The sequence below is a fragment of the Nerophis lumbriciformis genome, linkage group LG01 (assembly GCF_033978685.3).
Source record: "Nerophis lumbriciformis linkage group LG01, RoL_Nlum_v2.1, whole genome shotgun sequence".
Lineage (NCBI taxonomy): Eukaryota > Metazoa > Chordata > Actinopteri > Syngnathiformes > Syngnathidae > Nerophis > Nerophis lumbriciformis.
The window spans coordinates 19,385,938-19,403,627 of NC_084548.2; the positions used below are offsets into that span (position 1 = coordinate 19,385,938).

The 17,690-nt window shown below is 37.9% G+C and overlaps 1 protein-coding gene across 11 annotated transcripts in view; it reads right to left on the bottom strand.

The window, feature by feature from the left end:
* Window positions 1-123: 123 nt before the first annotated feature.
* Window positions 124-17,690, bottom strand: part of kif1b (kinesin family member 1B) — a 106,927-nt gene continuing 89,360 nt past the window's right edge. For 6 of the 11 annotated variants that reach the window (XM_061976656.1, XM_061976631.1, XM_061976640.1 and 3 more), the window contains 16 exons: window positions 17,478-17,586; window positions 16,163-16,229; window positions 15,924-16,008; window positions 14,369-14,474; window positions 14,094-14,120; window positions 11,881-11,995; window positions 11,665-11,798; window positions 11,515-11,576; window positions 9,545-9,690; window positions 9,207-9,467; window positions 6,816-6,887; window positions 6,612-6,733; window positions 6,382-6,534; window positions 6,082-6,274; window positions 2,535-2,653; window positions 124-2,464 (listed from right to left, as the gene is read on the bottom strand). In XM_061976656.1, coding sequence (XP_061832640.1) covers window positions 2,422-2,464; window positions 2,535-2,653; window positions 6,082-6,274; window positions 6,382-6,534; window positions 6,612-6,733; window positions 6,816-6,887; window positions 9,207-9,467; window positions 9,545-9,690; window positions 11,515-11,576; window positions 11,665-11,798; window positions 11,881-11,995; window positions 14,094-14,120; window positions 14,369-14,474; window positions 15,924-16,008; window positions 16,163-16,229; window positions 17,478-17,586 — 1,814 coding nt within the window. In that variant the 3' untranslated portion in view covers window positions 124-2,421. The remainder of the gene's footprint in view (window positions 2,465-2,534; window positions 2,654-6,081; window positions 6,275-6,381; window positions 6,535-6,611; window positions 6,734-6,815; window positions 6,888-9,206; window positions 9,468-9,544; window positions 9,691-11,514; window positions 11,577-11,664; window positions 11,799-11,880; window positions 11,996-14,093; window positions 14,121-14,368; window positions 14,475-15,923; window positions 16,009-16,162; window positions 16,230-17,477; window positions 17,587-17,690) is intronic. The other 5 variants (XM_061976701.1, XM_061976682.1, XM_061976673.1 and 2 more) reach the window with 1 other exon arrangement.

The following is a 17,690-nucleotide window of genomic DNA, read 5'->3' on the forward strand; positions in this document are numbered from 1 at the left end:
GCCAAATACTTTTGGCAATATAGTGTATATATATAATTCTAGTAGAACATGTAGAAATAAAGCCTTACTGTACAAGCAAAAGCTGTTGCTTGCACCCAGGAAAAGAAAAACAGGCCTCACTCGTTCTGCTAATTTGCACTTTTATTGTTTCCTCATTCACTAAACAGACCAATGGTGCAGGGTTACCGTACACAGATTATAATTATTAGTATATCTGCATGACACATCTATATGCTATACAGCGAATGGATTATAATTATTACAAATACAGTCAACATATTTACATTTTTTTTAAATTCAAGCTCAGTACAACACATATATTTACAAAATAAGTATGAAAACAAAAAAAAAACAATGTACAGTGTTAATGGTTGCCTTTTTTTTTTTTTTACTTTTAGTGATCCATAGGGATAATAATAATTGCCAAGAGGGGAAGCTTGTTCGGTTTAAAAAGGCATCAACGGAAATGTGTCGAAGTGATGAAGCACAAACAATAGTTAGTCATCTTCATATCACTAGCTACCTATTATTATATTCCCTGATATAAGACAAATAAAGACCTTATGGCTGGCTAGCATGAGTAGTGAGTAAATGTATTTGCAAACCCAGGCAGACGTTTGCTTTATTCCCTTTTCTAATGAAAAAGGGAAGCAATCATACGACCCAGTGTCTCCAACAAGGAAAAACAGGCTCCATTTTTCTTCTTTTTTACCCCCTTTTAGCTTGTTTTTTACGCACATCTTCACAATACATTCGACTGCCACGCCATCATTTGGTTAAAGAGCAACTAAACCACAGATTTTTTAAATATAAGTTAGTTGAACCTTATTTTTTATTATTAATATGTGCAAAGATCTGCAAACTAATATGTACATTGCAAACAATAAATACACAAGAACTCTACAAATTATCCACTCATGGGAAAAAAAACCTGCCCTGGCAAGAAAAAGCTGTTCTCCTAAGTGATCACATTTCATACCCAGCAGGTTGGCTGACCTGGGGACAAATGATTACTTTTGAGAAAAGTCGACACATTTTAGTCCCTTTGTGGACCTTCATTTCACACAAATGTATTCATTGTGCAGCAGGCAACTACTGGTTGGTTGGCCAGAGTTAAATAACGCCCATCTGCACCCTTCACAAAGAAAAGAGGGCGCCAAAAGTGCATATGTTGCACAGAACTAATTAATTGTAATTATTTTTATACTACCATAGCCTGGATAAAGAAACTGTGTATATTGTGTCCCTTAGTATCTCTTCTTTCAACATTTTTGAGTAACAACCATCCAGTGTAGCTTTGATATGTGCTTTTATAAAAATAAAAAGATCGGTCCCAGTCTTGCTATATTGTGTTCACATGTGCAAAATTAGGTTAAAAACTCAAATATTGCAATAAAACTTCCCTGTTCAATTATGAAACGTGTAATAGCAACATAATAGTGAGAAGAATAGATATAACATGTGGCGTCGACACAGTGACATTAAATGGATGCAACCTAAAAAAAACAAACAAACATAAAAAGCAGGCTGAGCCCAAAACGCTCACTGACCTCAGACCAGTTATCAATGTGCGCACATGATATAAGATCCTCTTCCTTCATCAAACCATATTCTTTGTTGACACTTTTATCCATGCATGATTGTTAGTTATCACTCAGAGAGAGAGCTGGTTATTTACACATTGTGGCTCTCTCTGAGATGTGAACCTCAACACCGTGTTTGTTATGAATGTTATCTATTATAATGGAGATAGTTACAGGAGGAGGGGCCTAAGTGTTTATGTTAGAAAGAGGCAGTAACCTGAAGCAAATCTTATTCACTTTAGCAGCAATTGTTCCGACAAGATTTTGCAGGAGCATTCCTTGGAGCGATTAAATATCATATATGTTCCCTTCATGACTTGTTATCAGTAAGCAAACTGTGTGTTCTCCTGAGGACGGCTGCTCTTATCATGCGGCAATTATTTCAACAAACAAAACAAAAAAAGGGAGACAAATAACACTGATGGGACGTTATTACACATGATTGGCAAACGGAAAATGAGTGGCCCGACAAACATTATCTGCAGAATCGTGCACACAAGTACACTATTACAACATGCTACTAGTTAAGCGACGCATGGGTGAAAGACAGCAAAGCAGAACAAAATGTTGTTGTGAAGAAAGCAAAAGACAGAGGATCGATACAGGGGGAGGGGAGGAGCGCTAAATCGGCTTGTCGGAAGGTGTGAGGAGGTCTTTTGTCAAACGTTTAGTCGCAGGAAAGGAGACTTTAAAGCCACAAGTCTACTTACAAGAGAAAACTGCCAAGAATCACAATGATTATTAGGTGTTAACACTTGGTTTGTTCAAAGGCGGTTTTTTTTCCTTTTTTTGTTTTTTTGTTTTTTTTTTAGAAATATCGAAGCTGGCGGTGTCCTCTTCAGTTCTTGATGAGACCACTACGCCTCCTTGCCAGCTTGGACCTGAAGGGAAACCTATTGTTATTCATACTATTGATATACATCATTCAATGAATGCTAGAAGTGTGCATACCTGATGGTTCCCGCAAGCAGAGGGTTAAAAGCGTACAGCCAGTCGTTCATGTCTTTCTCGTTGTTGGCCTGCAGGAGGATCCCTCTGTGCTTCGTGCACACAGCAAACGTGTTGGGTGTCTGCAAGAAAACAACACACTGAAATGTCATTTGACATTATTTTTGGACTATTGTTTTTTTTTTCTTTCACAAATTCTGCCTAGCAACACATGACCACATGTATTCCTCCTATAATGGCGGAGGTTATAATAGTGTTTATAACCTCCATCTATCCATCCATCTTCTTCCGCTTAGAGCTTCTCACCCCATCTCTAAAGGATAGTCCTGCCACCTGATGGAGAAAACTCATTTCGGCCACTTGAGCCTGTGATGTTGTTCTTTCGGTCATAACTCAAAGCTCATGACCATAGGTGAGGATGGAAACGTAGATCAACCGGTAAATCGAAAGCTTTGCCTTCCGGCTCAGCTCCTTCTTCACTACGACGACCAGGTTTATAACCTCACGGCGTTTATAATGGCGGTGGAATATATTTCTATTAATTTTAGTGTTATCAAATGATATTTTTTCATACTTTTAAATTTGGTTTGATAATGATAACCGGTAATCATAAGTTATTAATCATTTGCGTAATTTAAATTAACTTAAAAAAAAACAAAACTAAATATTTGGACATAAATGCAATTTTACCGTCAGAATGTCATACAGGAACGATTTTAAATTGTTTGACTTAAATGCAAGTCATTTATCTGTTCAAAACTTGGTAACAGTTTTATCTAAAGTCCAGTCAGAGTTTACTTTGAAGTGAAATTTTCCAGCGGAGCACACCAGTTATCTTTGCACTGATGTATGCATTGACCTGATCACTGACAGTATGGCAACTTGCGCCACTTTCAAGGTAAGGGAGCATCTGCGGTCGAAATAAATTGTGTGATTAATCTGCATACTTACATGATTATTGCAATCATTTTTGGTGATTTTTCAATATTTTTGACAGCTCTAATTTATTTATTTGTAATTCCATTTTTACACACCCAATTATTTTTATGGGAGTCATATTATAAATACTATAATATATACATAATAATAATATATTTATTTCTTAACAAATAAATGGTATACTGTATACACTAATTTTTTTCCCACAGCAAGTCAAGAGCATGAGAGATTTTGGCTTCGTTTCGACACCAAATGCATTATATGATACAACCCTGGTCGGGAATCAAACCCATAACCTCTGCTATGAGAGGCAGAAGTGCGTACCATTACATTACCAGGGATTTATGACACACTTTATATTACAGGTAAAACTAGTTTTACTAAACCAAATAAAAATACTTTTATAGGGACAGCAACAAGCACTTAGGCAGGCTGTATAAAGGCAGACTGGAGGGAAACATATCTGAGTGCATGTAGTATAAAACAAAATAATGGACAAAAACAACACTGCACTGGGAGCACAGACTGGACTCTGACTCTAAATGTGTGTCTCTACTTAACGTAGAAATAAAGAGTGCCTTTAATATGACGCAGGGACCTCGTGAACAACATCCTAGTCTCAGTAGGTGCTGCTGTTTTGATGAGGATCAGCGAGCTCAATATTGAAATGTCCACACCTGAGATAATCACAGATCCCACAATTTTTTGGAGGGGGAAAACGCTGGCAATTTATTCAGTGACTGTAAGAAGCTGATGCATCTTTTTCCACAGTTCAACTATGTTATGGTGTTTACAAGCTGGCTAAAATTGTGCGCCAGGTGCATGATTTTATAATGCTTCATTTAGGGCTTTGGTACATTGCAATTGTTAGAGATACAGTAGTACCCAAACGTACGACTCGAGCACAATTAGTTCCACGACTGGTCTCGTAACTCTAAACACTCGTATCTCAAATAAGTCCCGCCCATTGAAATTAATTAAAATAATTTTAATCCGTGCTTAGCCCTCCCAAAACAGCAACATTTTAACATGTCTTACTAAATATTGTTTGAAAAACAATACAATAGAATGCACTAGGGGTGTGGGAAAAAATAGATTCAAATTCGAATCGCGATTCTCACGTTGTGCGATTCAGAATCGATTCTCATTTAAAAAAAATCTATTTTATTTTTTTTTTTTTTTTTTTTTTAATTAATCAATCCAACAAAACAATACACAGCAATACCATAACAATGCAATCCAATTCCAAAACCAAACCCGACCCAGCAACACTCAGAACTGCAATAAACAGAGCAATTGAGAGGAGACACAAACATGACACAGAACAAACCAAAAGTAAAGAAACAAAAATGAATATTATCAACAACAGTATCAATATTAGTTACAATTTCAACATAGCAGTGATTAAAAATCCCCCATTGACATTATCATTAGACATTTATAAAATAAAAATAAAAATTAAAAAAAAGAATAGTGTCACAGTGGCTTACACGTGCATCACATCTCATAAGCTTGACAACACACTGTGTCCAATATTTTCACAAAGATAAAATAAGTCATATTTTTTTTCATTTAATAGTTAAAACAAATTTACATTATTGCAATCAGTTGATAAAACATTTTCCTTTACAATTATAAAAGATTTTTACAAAAATCTACTACTCTGCTTGCATGTCAGCAGACTGGGGTAGATCCTGCTGAAATCCTATGTATTGAATGAATAGGGAATCCTTTTGAATCGGGAATCGTGTTGAATTGAAAAAAAATTGATTTTGAATCGAATCGTGACCCCAAGAATCAATATTGAATTGAATCGTGGGACACCCAAAGATTCACAGCCCTAGAATGCACTATAAAAAACTAAAGTAGTTTTATGAAACAATGTAATAAAACTGTTCAGCATATACATTGGGGAGCCACCTTTGTAAGTGTCTCCCACAAGCTGTGTCTGTGTTGTGTAACAATAGGAACTGGGAAAAGTTGTTTATGCTGCACACGGACATATTTAAGTGACAGACCGGACAGGTCAGACTCGACAACAAGCATTAGATGTGTCTCGTGTATCAAAAGTAATGCTCAAATGTCGCGTTTGTTGAGTCAGGAGACCAAACAAACAGAAACACGTCAAACACAGCATCTGCAGCTTCTCAATATTTTTTATAAATAAAAATTTTTGGCCGTGTGTGTGGCTGCATGTTACAAAGGCTGGCTGCAGCTTGTGTCCTAACAGGTAGGACATATTTTGTATGGTTTGTTTCTCTAATTTGGTCGTCTGCTTTTCGTCCTGTGCACTACGTTCTCAGTTCCGGTGCTTGGAGGGCAGGATGGTGTCGATCTCTGAGTGATGCTCAAACGTACACATCAATTGTCTAATCAAAACTTATTTTTGTTTTGAAGGAAAAGCAACATGTAACAATTAGGGCTGTCAAGTAAATACTTTTTTAAACGAAGGTAATCGTAAGTTGAGGTACCATTGTAATACAATACAAAAAAAAAACAGTGAAATAATTTTCCTGGTAGCCCACATAAATGCTGGTGCCCTACAATTGTATGTATTCTGGTATCTATAGTGCAAAGGTCAAAGTAAACATTTATTCACTGGAAAATCTACCTTGAGCATGGCTTGCTGGTCTTCACTGTATTCCACCTGCGCTGTGGAAAGGTTAAGGACACCTCGCTCCACTGGGTCCTTGTCGCTGTTGTAGATGAAGACATAAGGCCGCCGCACGACCACAAAGTGTTTCACCCACGAGTTGGACCTTGGCTCCATGAAGCTCAGGAAACCCTTCTTGGACACGACAGATCTAATAGAGAGCAAAAATATGAGCTGAGAGTCTACCACATAGCCTTTAAATCACGCCACATAAAGATGTCATATCCATTAAGTCATGGGCTTCATGGCAACTCTTACCCTGGCCTCATTTCTTCAATATCAGGCACCAAGTTGAGGAATTCGTTCTTCCCAGCACGGGCAAGGTAGGACGCCTCCAGTGTGGGCACCATCGGGAAGTTTTCATAATCCGAGCAGGAAGGGCTGGACGCACGGGAGCAGTTCTCTGGTGTCCTTGGGTAGAAAAACACAAAACTGTCAGTAAAAGTTGAACATCTCTAGGCTGGTCGCTGACTGCACAAAAGATTTACTTCTGTTCTACAGAGCCACAGCGGGAGTCTGACAGAGATGGGCAGGTGGAGGAAGGTGTGAGGGTGGCGCTGCTGAAGCTGGTCACCGACAGGTCACGTCCGATCGGAGAGATGTCGGAGAGCTGAGAAAAGAAGACGGATGTTGGCGACCAAGCGTGACAACATGTGACGTCAGCGTTCTGGTGCGGTTGTGACATGTCTCACCTTGCAGTCGCTGATGCTGTTCACCAACTGGTTGTACTCGCTGTTGAAGGTGTGAGTCAGGAGGCGGAGGCACTGCGTCAGAGAAGAGTGACAACTGTTAGCGTCTGGATGAGACCTTATGTTATTGATTTAGTATGAACTTTTGCTCAATAACAATTGTGTGGCTCATGTGGAATTTCATAGATTCATAGTTTGTATTGAAACAATGGAGGACTACTATATTGCACTACTTGGTAGCAACCAGCAGAGGACTTAAATCAATTCAGACCAAACTAATTTTCTGGATATAAACATGAATAAAAAAATAAATGTGATGAGGTTGAATTTAGAAGGCTTCATCTTGTAAATATGATTTTTTATGACTCTATAATAGATGAATATCAGCAAATAGAGTAACAATAGTAGACTCTATTTACATACAATACTACCACAGTAGGTGGAGCTGCTAGACTAACTGACATACTACTTTCACATGTTGACAAAAGGGATGTTCCCATCAGGTTTTAACCTGCCGATTTCAATACCGAACATCTATGATTTACAAACCCCGTTTCCATGAGTTGGGAAATTGTGTTAGATGTAAATATAAACGGAATACAATGATTTGCAAATCCTTTTCAACCCATATTCAATTGAATGCACTACAAAGACAAGATATTTGATGTTCAAACTCATAAACTTTTTTTTTTTTTTGCAAATAATAATTAACTTAGAATTTCATGGCTGCAACACGTGCCAAAGTAGTTGGGAAAGGGCATGTTTACCACTGTGTTACATGGCCTTTCCTTTTAACAACACTCAGTAAACGTTTGGGAACTGAGGAGACACATTTTTGAAGCTTCTCAGGTGGAATTCTTTCCCATTCTTGCTTGATGTACAGCTTAAGTTGTTCAACAGTCCGGGGGTCTCTGTTGTGGTATTTTAGGCTTCATAATGCGCGACACATTTTTAATGGGAGACATGTCTGGACTACAGGCAGGCCAGTCTATTACCCGCACTCTTTTACTATGAAGCCACGTTGATTTAACACGTGGCTTGGCATTGTCTTGCTGAAATAAGCAGGGGCGTCCATGGTAATGTTGCTTGGATGGCAACATACCGGTATGTTAAACCTAAAACTGTATGCACCTTTCAGCATTAATGGCGCCTTCACAGATGTGTAAGTTACCCATATCTTGGGTACTAATACACCCCCATACCATCACAGATGCTGGCTTTTCAACTTTGCGCCTATAACAATCCGGATGGTTCTTTTCCTCTTTGGTCCGGAGGACACAACGTCCACAGTTTCCAAAAACAATTTGAAATGTGGACTCTTCAAACCACGGAACACTTTGCCACTTTGTATCAGTCCATCTTAGATGAGCTCAGGCCCAGCGAAGCCGACGGCGTTTCTGGGTGTTGTTGATAAACGGTTTTCGCCTTGCATAGGAGAGTTTTAACTTGCACTTACAGATGTAGCGACCAACTGTAGTTACTGAGCCCATGTGGTGATATCCTTTACACACTGATGTCGCTTGTTGATGCGGTACAGCCTGAGGGATCGAAGGTCACAGGCTTAGCTGCTTACGTGCAGTGATTTCTCCAGATTCTCTGAACCCTTTGATGATATTACGGACCGTAGATGGTGAAATCCCTAAATTCCTTGCAATAGCTGGTTGAGAAAGTTTTTTCTTAAACTGTTCAACAATTTGCTCACGCATTTGTTGACAAAGTGGTAACCCACCTTTCCCAACTTCTTTGTCAGGTGTTGCTGGAATCAAATCTAAAGTTACTGATTATTTGCAAAAAAAAAATGTTTATCAGTTTGAACATCAAATATGTTGTCTTTGTAGCATATTCAACTGAATATGGGTTGAAAATTATTTGCAAATCATTGTATTCCGTTTACATTGTATTCCGTTTATATTTACATCTAACACAATTTCCCAACTCATATGGAAACGGGGTTTGTATTAGCATGCCTGCTCCTAGCTTGCTCTCAGTGTGTAACATGTTTAGCCTTGCCCTCCAGTGAAAATTAAACATAATATACTAAGAAAGTTTATCTTATTGTAGTGGAGGTAATTTTGATTAGCTTAATCATTAGCTGCTAGCCACTTGTCAGTCAGGGGACTAAAAATAAATACAGTGTCAACCATTTGTGACTAGCATCAATCAGCAATTGCAATCATACACTTTTTCACAAAAATCTTCTAATAATGATTGGTGGCCGATTGCGCGCCCAACCTGAGTTGACAATGCTTATATATGTTGTGAAGATGTTTAGCTTGCAGCCTCAATGCATACATAAACTAAATTATACAATTTTCGGACTACTTTTTAAGTAAATATCCTCAAAGATCTACCCCTAATCATTTTACTATCAATACATCACACATTTGTCCTCACCTTAGTGGCCAGCTCCTTCTCACGATCGACTAGGCTCTCAATGTCAGCAGAGTCATAGCCGCTGCTCTCACTGGGCGTGATGGCGCTTTCGAAGGTAGTGCTGGAGATCTGCGAGGAGATGGAGGTGGAGGTGGACAAGGTGCCCGAGCTCATGCTTGGAGACAACAACTCGCTCAGTGACTTTGTGGTCGGAGCCGTTCCCATATGAGCGGTTTCTCCCAGCTTGTCTCTTAGCAGGAGGAGGTGGCGAGTCTTCTCCACCTGAATGGAACGTGGGTGAAAAGTGAAATTTAAAAGAAACAGAAACATGTTTTTTTTTTCATATTTAAACCTTATACCTCCTGAAGCTGCTCCATTTTTTCCAGCTCCCATTGGTGTTCCACGATAAGGCTGTCTCCTCTGGGCCTCCAACCTGCCAGATTCTCTTCACCACGCACATACGCCACAGATGTGTCCAAGACCTTCCTCCTCCTGCGTTGCATGCCTGGGTTCACAAGCCAAACTCTCAGAGTTAGCACTTTTGGTAGAAATGTAGGTGTTGTGTTGCGCAATAATAATAATAATAATAATAACTGGGATTTATATAGCGCTTTTCTAAGTACCCAAAGTCGCTTTACATGCAGAACCCAGCAATATAGACGATATACCATATAAATGACATAAATTGGACAGGCGATAGAACTTCTATTATGATCGTAAGGGCTAACGTCCTTCCACAGTGCGAGTTGCTAATCCATGCCTCCATGGCTGCAAATAAAGTAATTGTATTACATGTAATATTATCACTGGAGGATAGGGATGTCCGATAATGGCTTTTTGCCGATATCCGATATTCCGATATTGTCCAACTCTTTAATTACCGAGACTGATATCAACCGATACCGGTATCAACCGATATATACAGTCATGGAATTAACACATTATTATGCCTAATTTGGACAACCAGGTATGGTGAAGATAAGGTACTATTAAAAAAATAAATAATAATAAAATAAGATAAATACATTAAAAACATTTTCTTGAATAAAAAAGAAAGTAAAACAATATAAAAACAGTTACATTGAAACTAGTAATTAATGAAAATTAGTAAAATTAACTGTTAAAGGTTAGTACTATTAGTGGACCAGCAGCACGCACAATCATGTGTGCTTACGGACTGTATCCCTTGCAGACTGTATTGATATATATTGATATATAATGTAGGAACCAGAATATTAATAACAGAAAGAAACAACCCTTTTGTGTGAATGAGTGTAAATGGGGGAGGAAGGTTTTTTGGGTTGGTGCACTAATTGTAAGTGTATCTTGTGTTTTTTTATGTTGATTTAATAAAATAAAAAAACATTAAAAAACAAAAAACATTAAAAAACAAAACAAAACGATACCGATAATAAAAAAAACGATACCGATCATTTCCGATATTACATTTTAACGCATTTATCGGCCGATATTATCGGACATCTCTACTGTAGGACGAGGAAAAGCTTAACATCCTACACTACACACTGTAGGAAGATGCAAGAAAACATGCAAATGCTGAAGTTAGTGCTATTGAATGTAAAAAGGGGTTGGTGGATCGATACAAACAAGTAACGTAACGAGTAACGATACCAAGTATAGTATCAGTATATAGTCGATAAAATAGTGATTAGATCCCATATTTTTTACTATCCCAAAATCGTTATTGTATACAAACCAGGAAATAAGAGCCTGGACACAAACAACTAATTATTTAAATAAGGGCTAATAGCATGTTTTGCTGTATAAAATGAAAGGGAATAATTCAATAATTTATATATTTAATTGATATTGTAACATCACCATTCTGTGTTTTTTGTTTGATTATAATTGTGATAAAAGAATGTATCATAATTATTCAATGATCTGGAAATTTTGAAGTATCAGTATCGTATGGACGATACTGCCCCTATAACAACTTCGTATTGAAGCGATACTAAAATTTGTAGTATGGCACAAAACTATAATAAAGTATCCAAACCACAGAAAAATAAGTATTTATTATATTTTAACAGAATTGTAGATAGAACCAAGTTACAATATAAAGTAACCAGATATTAACAGTAAATTAGCAAGGAGATTAATAATATTTTTGAGAAAAATATACAACCGGAAATTATGCAATATGGTACGGCATACGTTAGCAGTAACCCGTTTTGAAATGATCTTTTATCATTTACACACAAAATTATATATTGTTATCACATGAGGCTGGAATATAGATTTTAGGCCATATCGCCCATCCCATGGCTGTTCCATATCATATCTGGACAACTTTCATATTGCTCACCTGGACTTCCAGAGTCAGACATCTTGCACAAACTCAGCTCATAGATTCCGGTGACTCGGTTACTGTGATTAGAATACAATGTTGCATTTTGGTTGACTCTCAAATAATGTTACATGATTTTAGAAGAGTAAAAACAGCTTGCAGCCTCACCAGTCCGGCGTTTTAGAATATCCACTACCGAAGAGGTTCCTGAGGGAACGGGGAGGGGAGATCTTTGCGTCCCGGGAGTAGAAGACCATGCAGATGTCTTTGGTGATAATGGCAGGCTGAATGCAATGATCCAGCTGTGCAGGGAAGACCAGCAACACATTTAAAAACTAGCAGCTAATCTTGAAGGGATACGACCAAGAGGCTGTCATGGCGTACCTCCAGATAAGCAGACAGCGTCATGTAGATCTTCTCTCCATAAGGAGTGACTCGGTTTAGCAGGAGGGAGTTGTGCAGGGAGCTGTCCCACACTGCCTCGAAGCGGTAGAAGGTCCTACAGGAGAACAAAAACAGTTAGCAGAAAATGCAAGACATCTTAAGGAGTAGGTTAAGGAGGTGAGCAATATAAGGTCAGAGGTAGGCATCATTCCCTTGCAGAGCCACAGTATTTTTTGTGTAGTGAGTGAAGGAGCCTGAGAGTAAAAATAGTTGACACTGTGCAGCCAAGTGGCACTCACGTGTTTCACAAGCAGACACAATAAATCAGTGCTTGAAAGTGTAGCAAGGTGGGCGGTAGACAGGAAGCTTGCAAAATAGCAGGTTTTATGTCTTAGGTGTCAAACTCAAGGCCCAGGCGCCATATCTGGCCCGCCATATCTTTTTATGTGACTCGCGAAAGCCTGGACATAATGTGCGTCAGTTAAGAATTTAATCTTACTCCTTAAAAGTATTTGTTCTTTCAATTTTGACAGAAGAAATTAACTGCATCATTCCAAACTCTGATATCATCTGATCATGTAACAACATATTTTAAGCTGTTTTTTTTTTTTTGAGGGGGTGGGGGGGGGTTATCAAAAATGCTTGTCACTTTGAATTTATGATTTCAAAGAAAATTATTTACAAATCTGTTTGTAAAAAATACAACAATCAAATGCATAGGCCACATCGCGCTTCCATGTTTGCGGCTTCACTACATTACAAACTTATTATTGTGGTTGATTTGAAACATTTTCTAAGTATTTTTTATCCTAAATTGACTATTTCAAGCATAAAATGGCATAAAATTATCAATACCAGTTGCCAATACCTGTATTGGCAACATGATGAGACCCAGCCAACTGAGCCTCAGGCAGCCTCAAGTCCCACTTTTATGAGGCTTAAGGTGACTTTGTGGGTGTTATTTAACGTCTAATAGGCTTTTATCATGTAAACATATTTAGCATGTTTTTATGCTCTGTGAAAATATTATCTTTAATAATTAATCATTAATAATTCCAACATTCCGGAAATTCTTATACCACGGTCAGATATGAAATCAATTGCCAGCGATAAATAAAGGTTTATTATATTGTTTTGTAAAATTAATATAAATTTACTTCACCTTTACGAAGGCCCCTCTGAGGGCAGCCGTGATCGCGACAACCCAATAAAAATGAGTTTGACACCCGTTTTATGTGATCTACATATTTTCTCACACAACACAGCTAAACTCTCGCTGCCTCAAGCAGTTGTGAAGGACATTTCCCATTTTCTGCAGCAGGGGGTGCTCTTATGCACAAGGCAATCTTTCCAAACTCATTATGGTCTTAAAGACTCCACTATCTTTTTTTTAAGGCTGCAGACTGAAACTGATCTGTTGACCTACACTACATCTATATATAGATATATATTAATGAAAAACTGTCTTTACTTAGGGCCTCCAAGAAGATATTAATGACAAATACTGGTGCATCAAGGTGAGAATCAGTAATACCCAACACACTTTGCATATGATCACCTTTACTTCTGTATACAGTGTCTGGCTCAAAAGAAGTCACCACCTCTATTGGATGAATTTTGCAACGGTCGATATGTTAAAGCTCACAGAGCGTCATTTAACCCAGAAAAAAATACTTCAATTTGCAGTTGAGTGTGATGATTGAACTTTGGAGCAATGCATTAACGGATTGAGCCTGTTCCAGGGTAATGGGCACATGAGGGAAATGAGAAAGGGCTCAAATGATAGATGGACTTGTTATGCAAAGAGCCTTCAGTACAAAGAAGGGCAGTGTTATGATCTGGGCTTACTTTTGGTAAGTCAAAAAAAGAAAAGACAGCTGACTTGCTAAATGTTTCCCATTAAACTATTTCCTGAAAGCATGAACGTATTCCAAGAAAGGAATGCCAAGATGCATTGGACTTCTAGAGAAATAGTGGTTGATGGCGCAAATGCACGCTGTAGTCAAAGCTACATTTAGTGTGGGACTGTGGGACTTTTTGATTGGACAGACGGTGTATATAATAATTTGCAAATAAAGGCAAGCATAATACAACACACCAACAAACACACAGACTGTATAGCAACTGAATTCTATGAATCCACGTAACTAAAGAGAAGTATAACATTCTTTCAGGAAGGAAGGAACCTTATGTTCTCTGGGCTCTACTAGTACCTATCAATATCTTTATCAATAGAAAGCCTGAGTACAATCAAGAGTCCAGCAGCAGCAGGAGGAGGAAAGAATGCACAGAAAAAAGAGAAGCACAAAGAGTCAGGCAACAGAGACAATGGAGCAAATGAACAACAAAATGGTCATGCAAATGTAAAACACATATACACAATCTTATAACTGTAAAAGCAGATTTATATCCCAATATGTGGTGGTAAGTAGATATTTTCAATTAAATAAAAATACATGCCAAGATCATGAAAATCTGTCCAGCATACCTGTTGGAGTTGTGGGATGATTTGATGTTTTTGGCAGAGATGATGTTGAGAGACAGGATGGCATCAGCAGCGCCGTCGTCTACTTCAGCCTTGTTCCTTATACGACCTGTAAGGACACACAAAAAATTCCCAGTGTATCAAAATCACTATTATCACAAAATAGCGTACAGCTTTCTTATACGGCTGTCTTGATATTTGATATAGATATACTGTAGATAGCACTTTGGTTTGTTTCTGGCAGTATGTCAAGTTGTTAAAGTACCAGTAAAGTGGAAAAACAAGTTGACTTTATATGCTTAATTGTGTTTCATTGTATCCATTAAAACATATCCAACTGTATTTACAATCTGCCAAGTATGTGAAAATATCGTCTAAACATCGCAAAATGCCACAAATTCAGTCAGCCATTTTGAATATTCCGCTCCAAACGTCTTCGCTAATTTCCGTAGATTGACGTCACTGGAGTAACACTTCTACTGGAAATACGCAGAAATTAGAGATGTGCTGTATATCATCAGCAATCCTTATTATCTCTATTCTGTCCATAAAACCAAATAAAAACCCATCCAAAACCCGCCAACAGTACAATATATACATATCGTGACCTGAATATTAACCAAATGTTAGCAATGTTGTTATTATAAGCGCTAACACAAACAAATTATATTTTTGGATTGATAGCACACAGCTCAGTAGCCCTTTGCTGCTTTACTGTGAGCCAGCAGCAATGTCCTGCTGCTCCCGCATCACCGCGTCTCGGCTTGTCAAAGTTATTCTAGATTATGAATCATGCCTCTCATCTAGATAATAGGAGGTTTTAGTCAGACATCCAGAAGTTGTTCATCTGCAACATTCAGTTTATACCTGGAGATGGAGACAAACACACACAACCGAAGAGGTGTCTGCAGGAGGGCTTTTCCGTGTTAACCCTTCGTGTGCATCATGATTCATTCTTCATATAAACGGGAAGATATGGCCATCCTATCAGTCGTCATCGAAGTAAGAGCCGACATCGTACAGTAAGCTATCGTTTTTTTATGTTTGTAGTTTGTATTTCTTGTTTAGCACTTAGCAATACTGCTACATGATGCTTGGTGTTTAACTCAAGCTGGATCTCAAGCTTCTAAAACTTGTAGCTCATCCTCCTTATATTAAGGATCAAGAAAATAAGTTTTTGGATCATCATTTTTCCCAAAGTAATTGTTGTTGACTCTTACAAAGTCTGCATGATTTAAATTGTTGTTGATGGGAAAGGGATCTGTGGTTCCTACCGCTACGTCACGCGATCACGTGTCTGGCTCGCTCATTATGTCTCAAAATGGCTCGGGGAATCTCTGTGAGATTGATACTATTTTAACTACCGTATATCTATCTATTTGATAGTAGCTTCAATATAGAGGCAGCTTGTTTTTCCACTCTACTGGTACTTTAAAAGTATTGTGGAATGTGATTTGTGTTAGCTGCTCCACTGACATCTCTAGAAATTGTAGTCAAACATACATCAGTTTAGTTTTTTTCCACTTTCTCTACCATCTCGGATGCACCATGTGCTTACCCACGACCAGCTCGCGAACATCCTTCCAGTGTAGTTCACTACCCTTCTCGTGGATGAGCGTCACAGTGATCCTCCGCTGGATCCCCTGCAGCATAAGATGACAGCAGCTTAGGATCAGTAGTTTTATTGAAAATTTTTTTTTGTGGCAGTGCAGGGGGTAATGGTGCCCAAATCTTTACTGTATGTAAATGTAGACTGAGCCTGTGTACAATAAAGAAAAGAGTATTCATTTCTGGTACCTGGTGCAGCAGGTAAGTGCCATGGCAAGGCAGGCCTCCACTGTGATCTACTATGGCTGGAATATACCTGGGGAGGTTGAGAGGTCAAACTAAGTCAACATATTTGAAGGTGAATCATTAAAAAACACAAATATTAAATGACTGTAAACATATGTCAATAATTTAGTAGGCCTTAAGAGGTGTACATGAGTCTATCATAGCATGGACAACAGAAATAACATATTCCTGTGTGATTTTGTTTGTTTGTTAACAATCTAAAGCTTGCAACCGTTAGTGAATGAGGCTAGTTTGGCAGTCTGACGCACCACACCTAATGCACATAACCTAGTATGCCAAGTAAAAAAATCACTGTAATATACTTGAACTGTTTCATGCAAAAGCTTATAAAGCTGGCAAGTGATGTAGGGTTGTTATATTGTTTCTCAGAGAGAGGTACTGTATGATCTGAATGAGCATTGTTTTTGTGCATCATCCCTTCTATGCTCAATAAAATATATTATATAGAAACAAAAAGGTAGAATCTGTCTATCTAGGTGCCGTCATCTACTAGTTCGGAGTGTGAATTCAACAGCAGATCACAGAATATTTGACAGAGGTACATTTAGCGCAAAAATATGCAACTAACGAAAAAGGAGACTTTTATTTTAAGTGTTGTCATTGTGCATCATTCAATGTATGAAGTTTTGTGTTCCTCTAAATAAATAAAAACTGCATGATATTGAAAATTAGAATCATAAAAAGTTCATATTTTTGCCATTTTAAAACTATATTTAGGGGGCTATTTGCACATTTTTTAAACCAAAATTACTAGTAGTGGTTCAAATTAACTGATCAAATATACCGGTACATGTTTTTTAAAGTGTCTTTATTTTATCCATCCATCTATATTTTTCAAAAATACTAATTATATTAAATACAAATTGCTTGTCTGCCATAGTAAAAAGTCTGGCTTTCAGACTGTTCCTCACCAACCGTCTTGTAATGTACACATGAACACGCCCAGAGCACCACGCACATAAACAAAAGTAGTTCCAGAGAAGCAACTAACAACTTGCAGTCATGTTATTAGAATATAAAATATACAATTAATATTAGCTAATATTAATAACTAAACGTTGCCAAATTGTTACCATTAGCTGAAAACACACAAACAAGTGTGGGCACAGTTTTAGTGCCCAAAAAAAAGCAGGATATCACTCTGGAAAGTTAGCGCCCTCTGGGGAGCCTTGTAAAGTTAGCAAACATTCCCTTTGAGTTATCTATTGTACAACAAGCACATATAAAAAAAAAAAAAATACTTATTATTTATACTTACTCTCCAGTAGGTTCCAGTTCGCTGATCTCAAACCAGACGAGTAGGTCGTATTTGCTGACACATTGGCCCAAGTTGGACTTTGTGATTGTGTTCAACTTGGTGGCTGGAACTGACACACACAGAAACGTTAAGAGAAAATTAAAACTCTGACTAAATGAAAAGAAGGGTGACCTATGAGGTCTTAAATTTGGGATGATCAAAAAAAGACGTGTG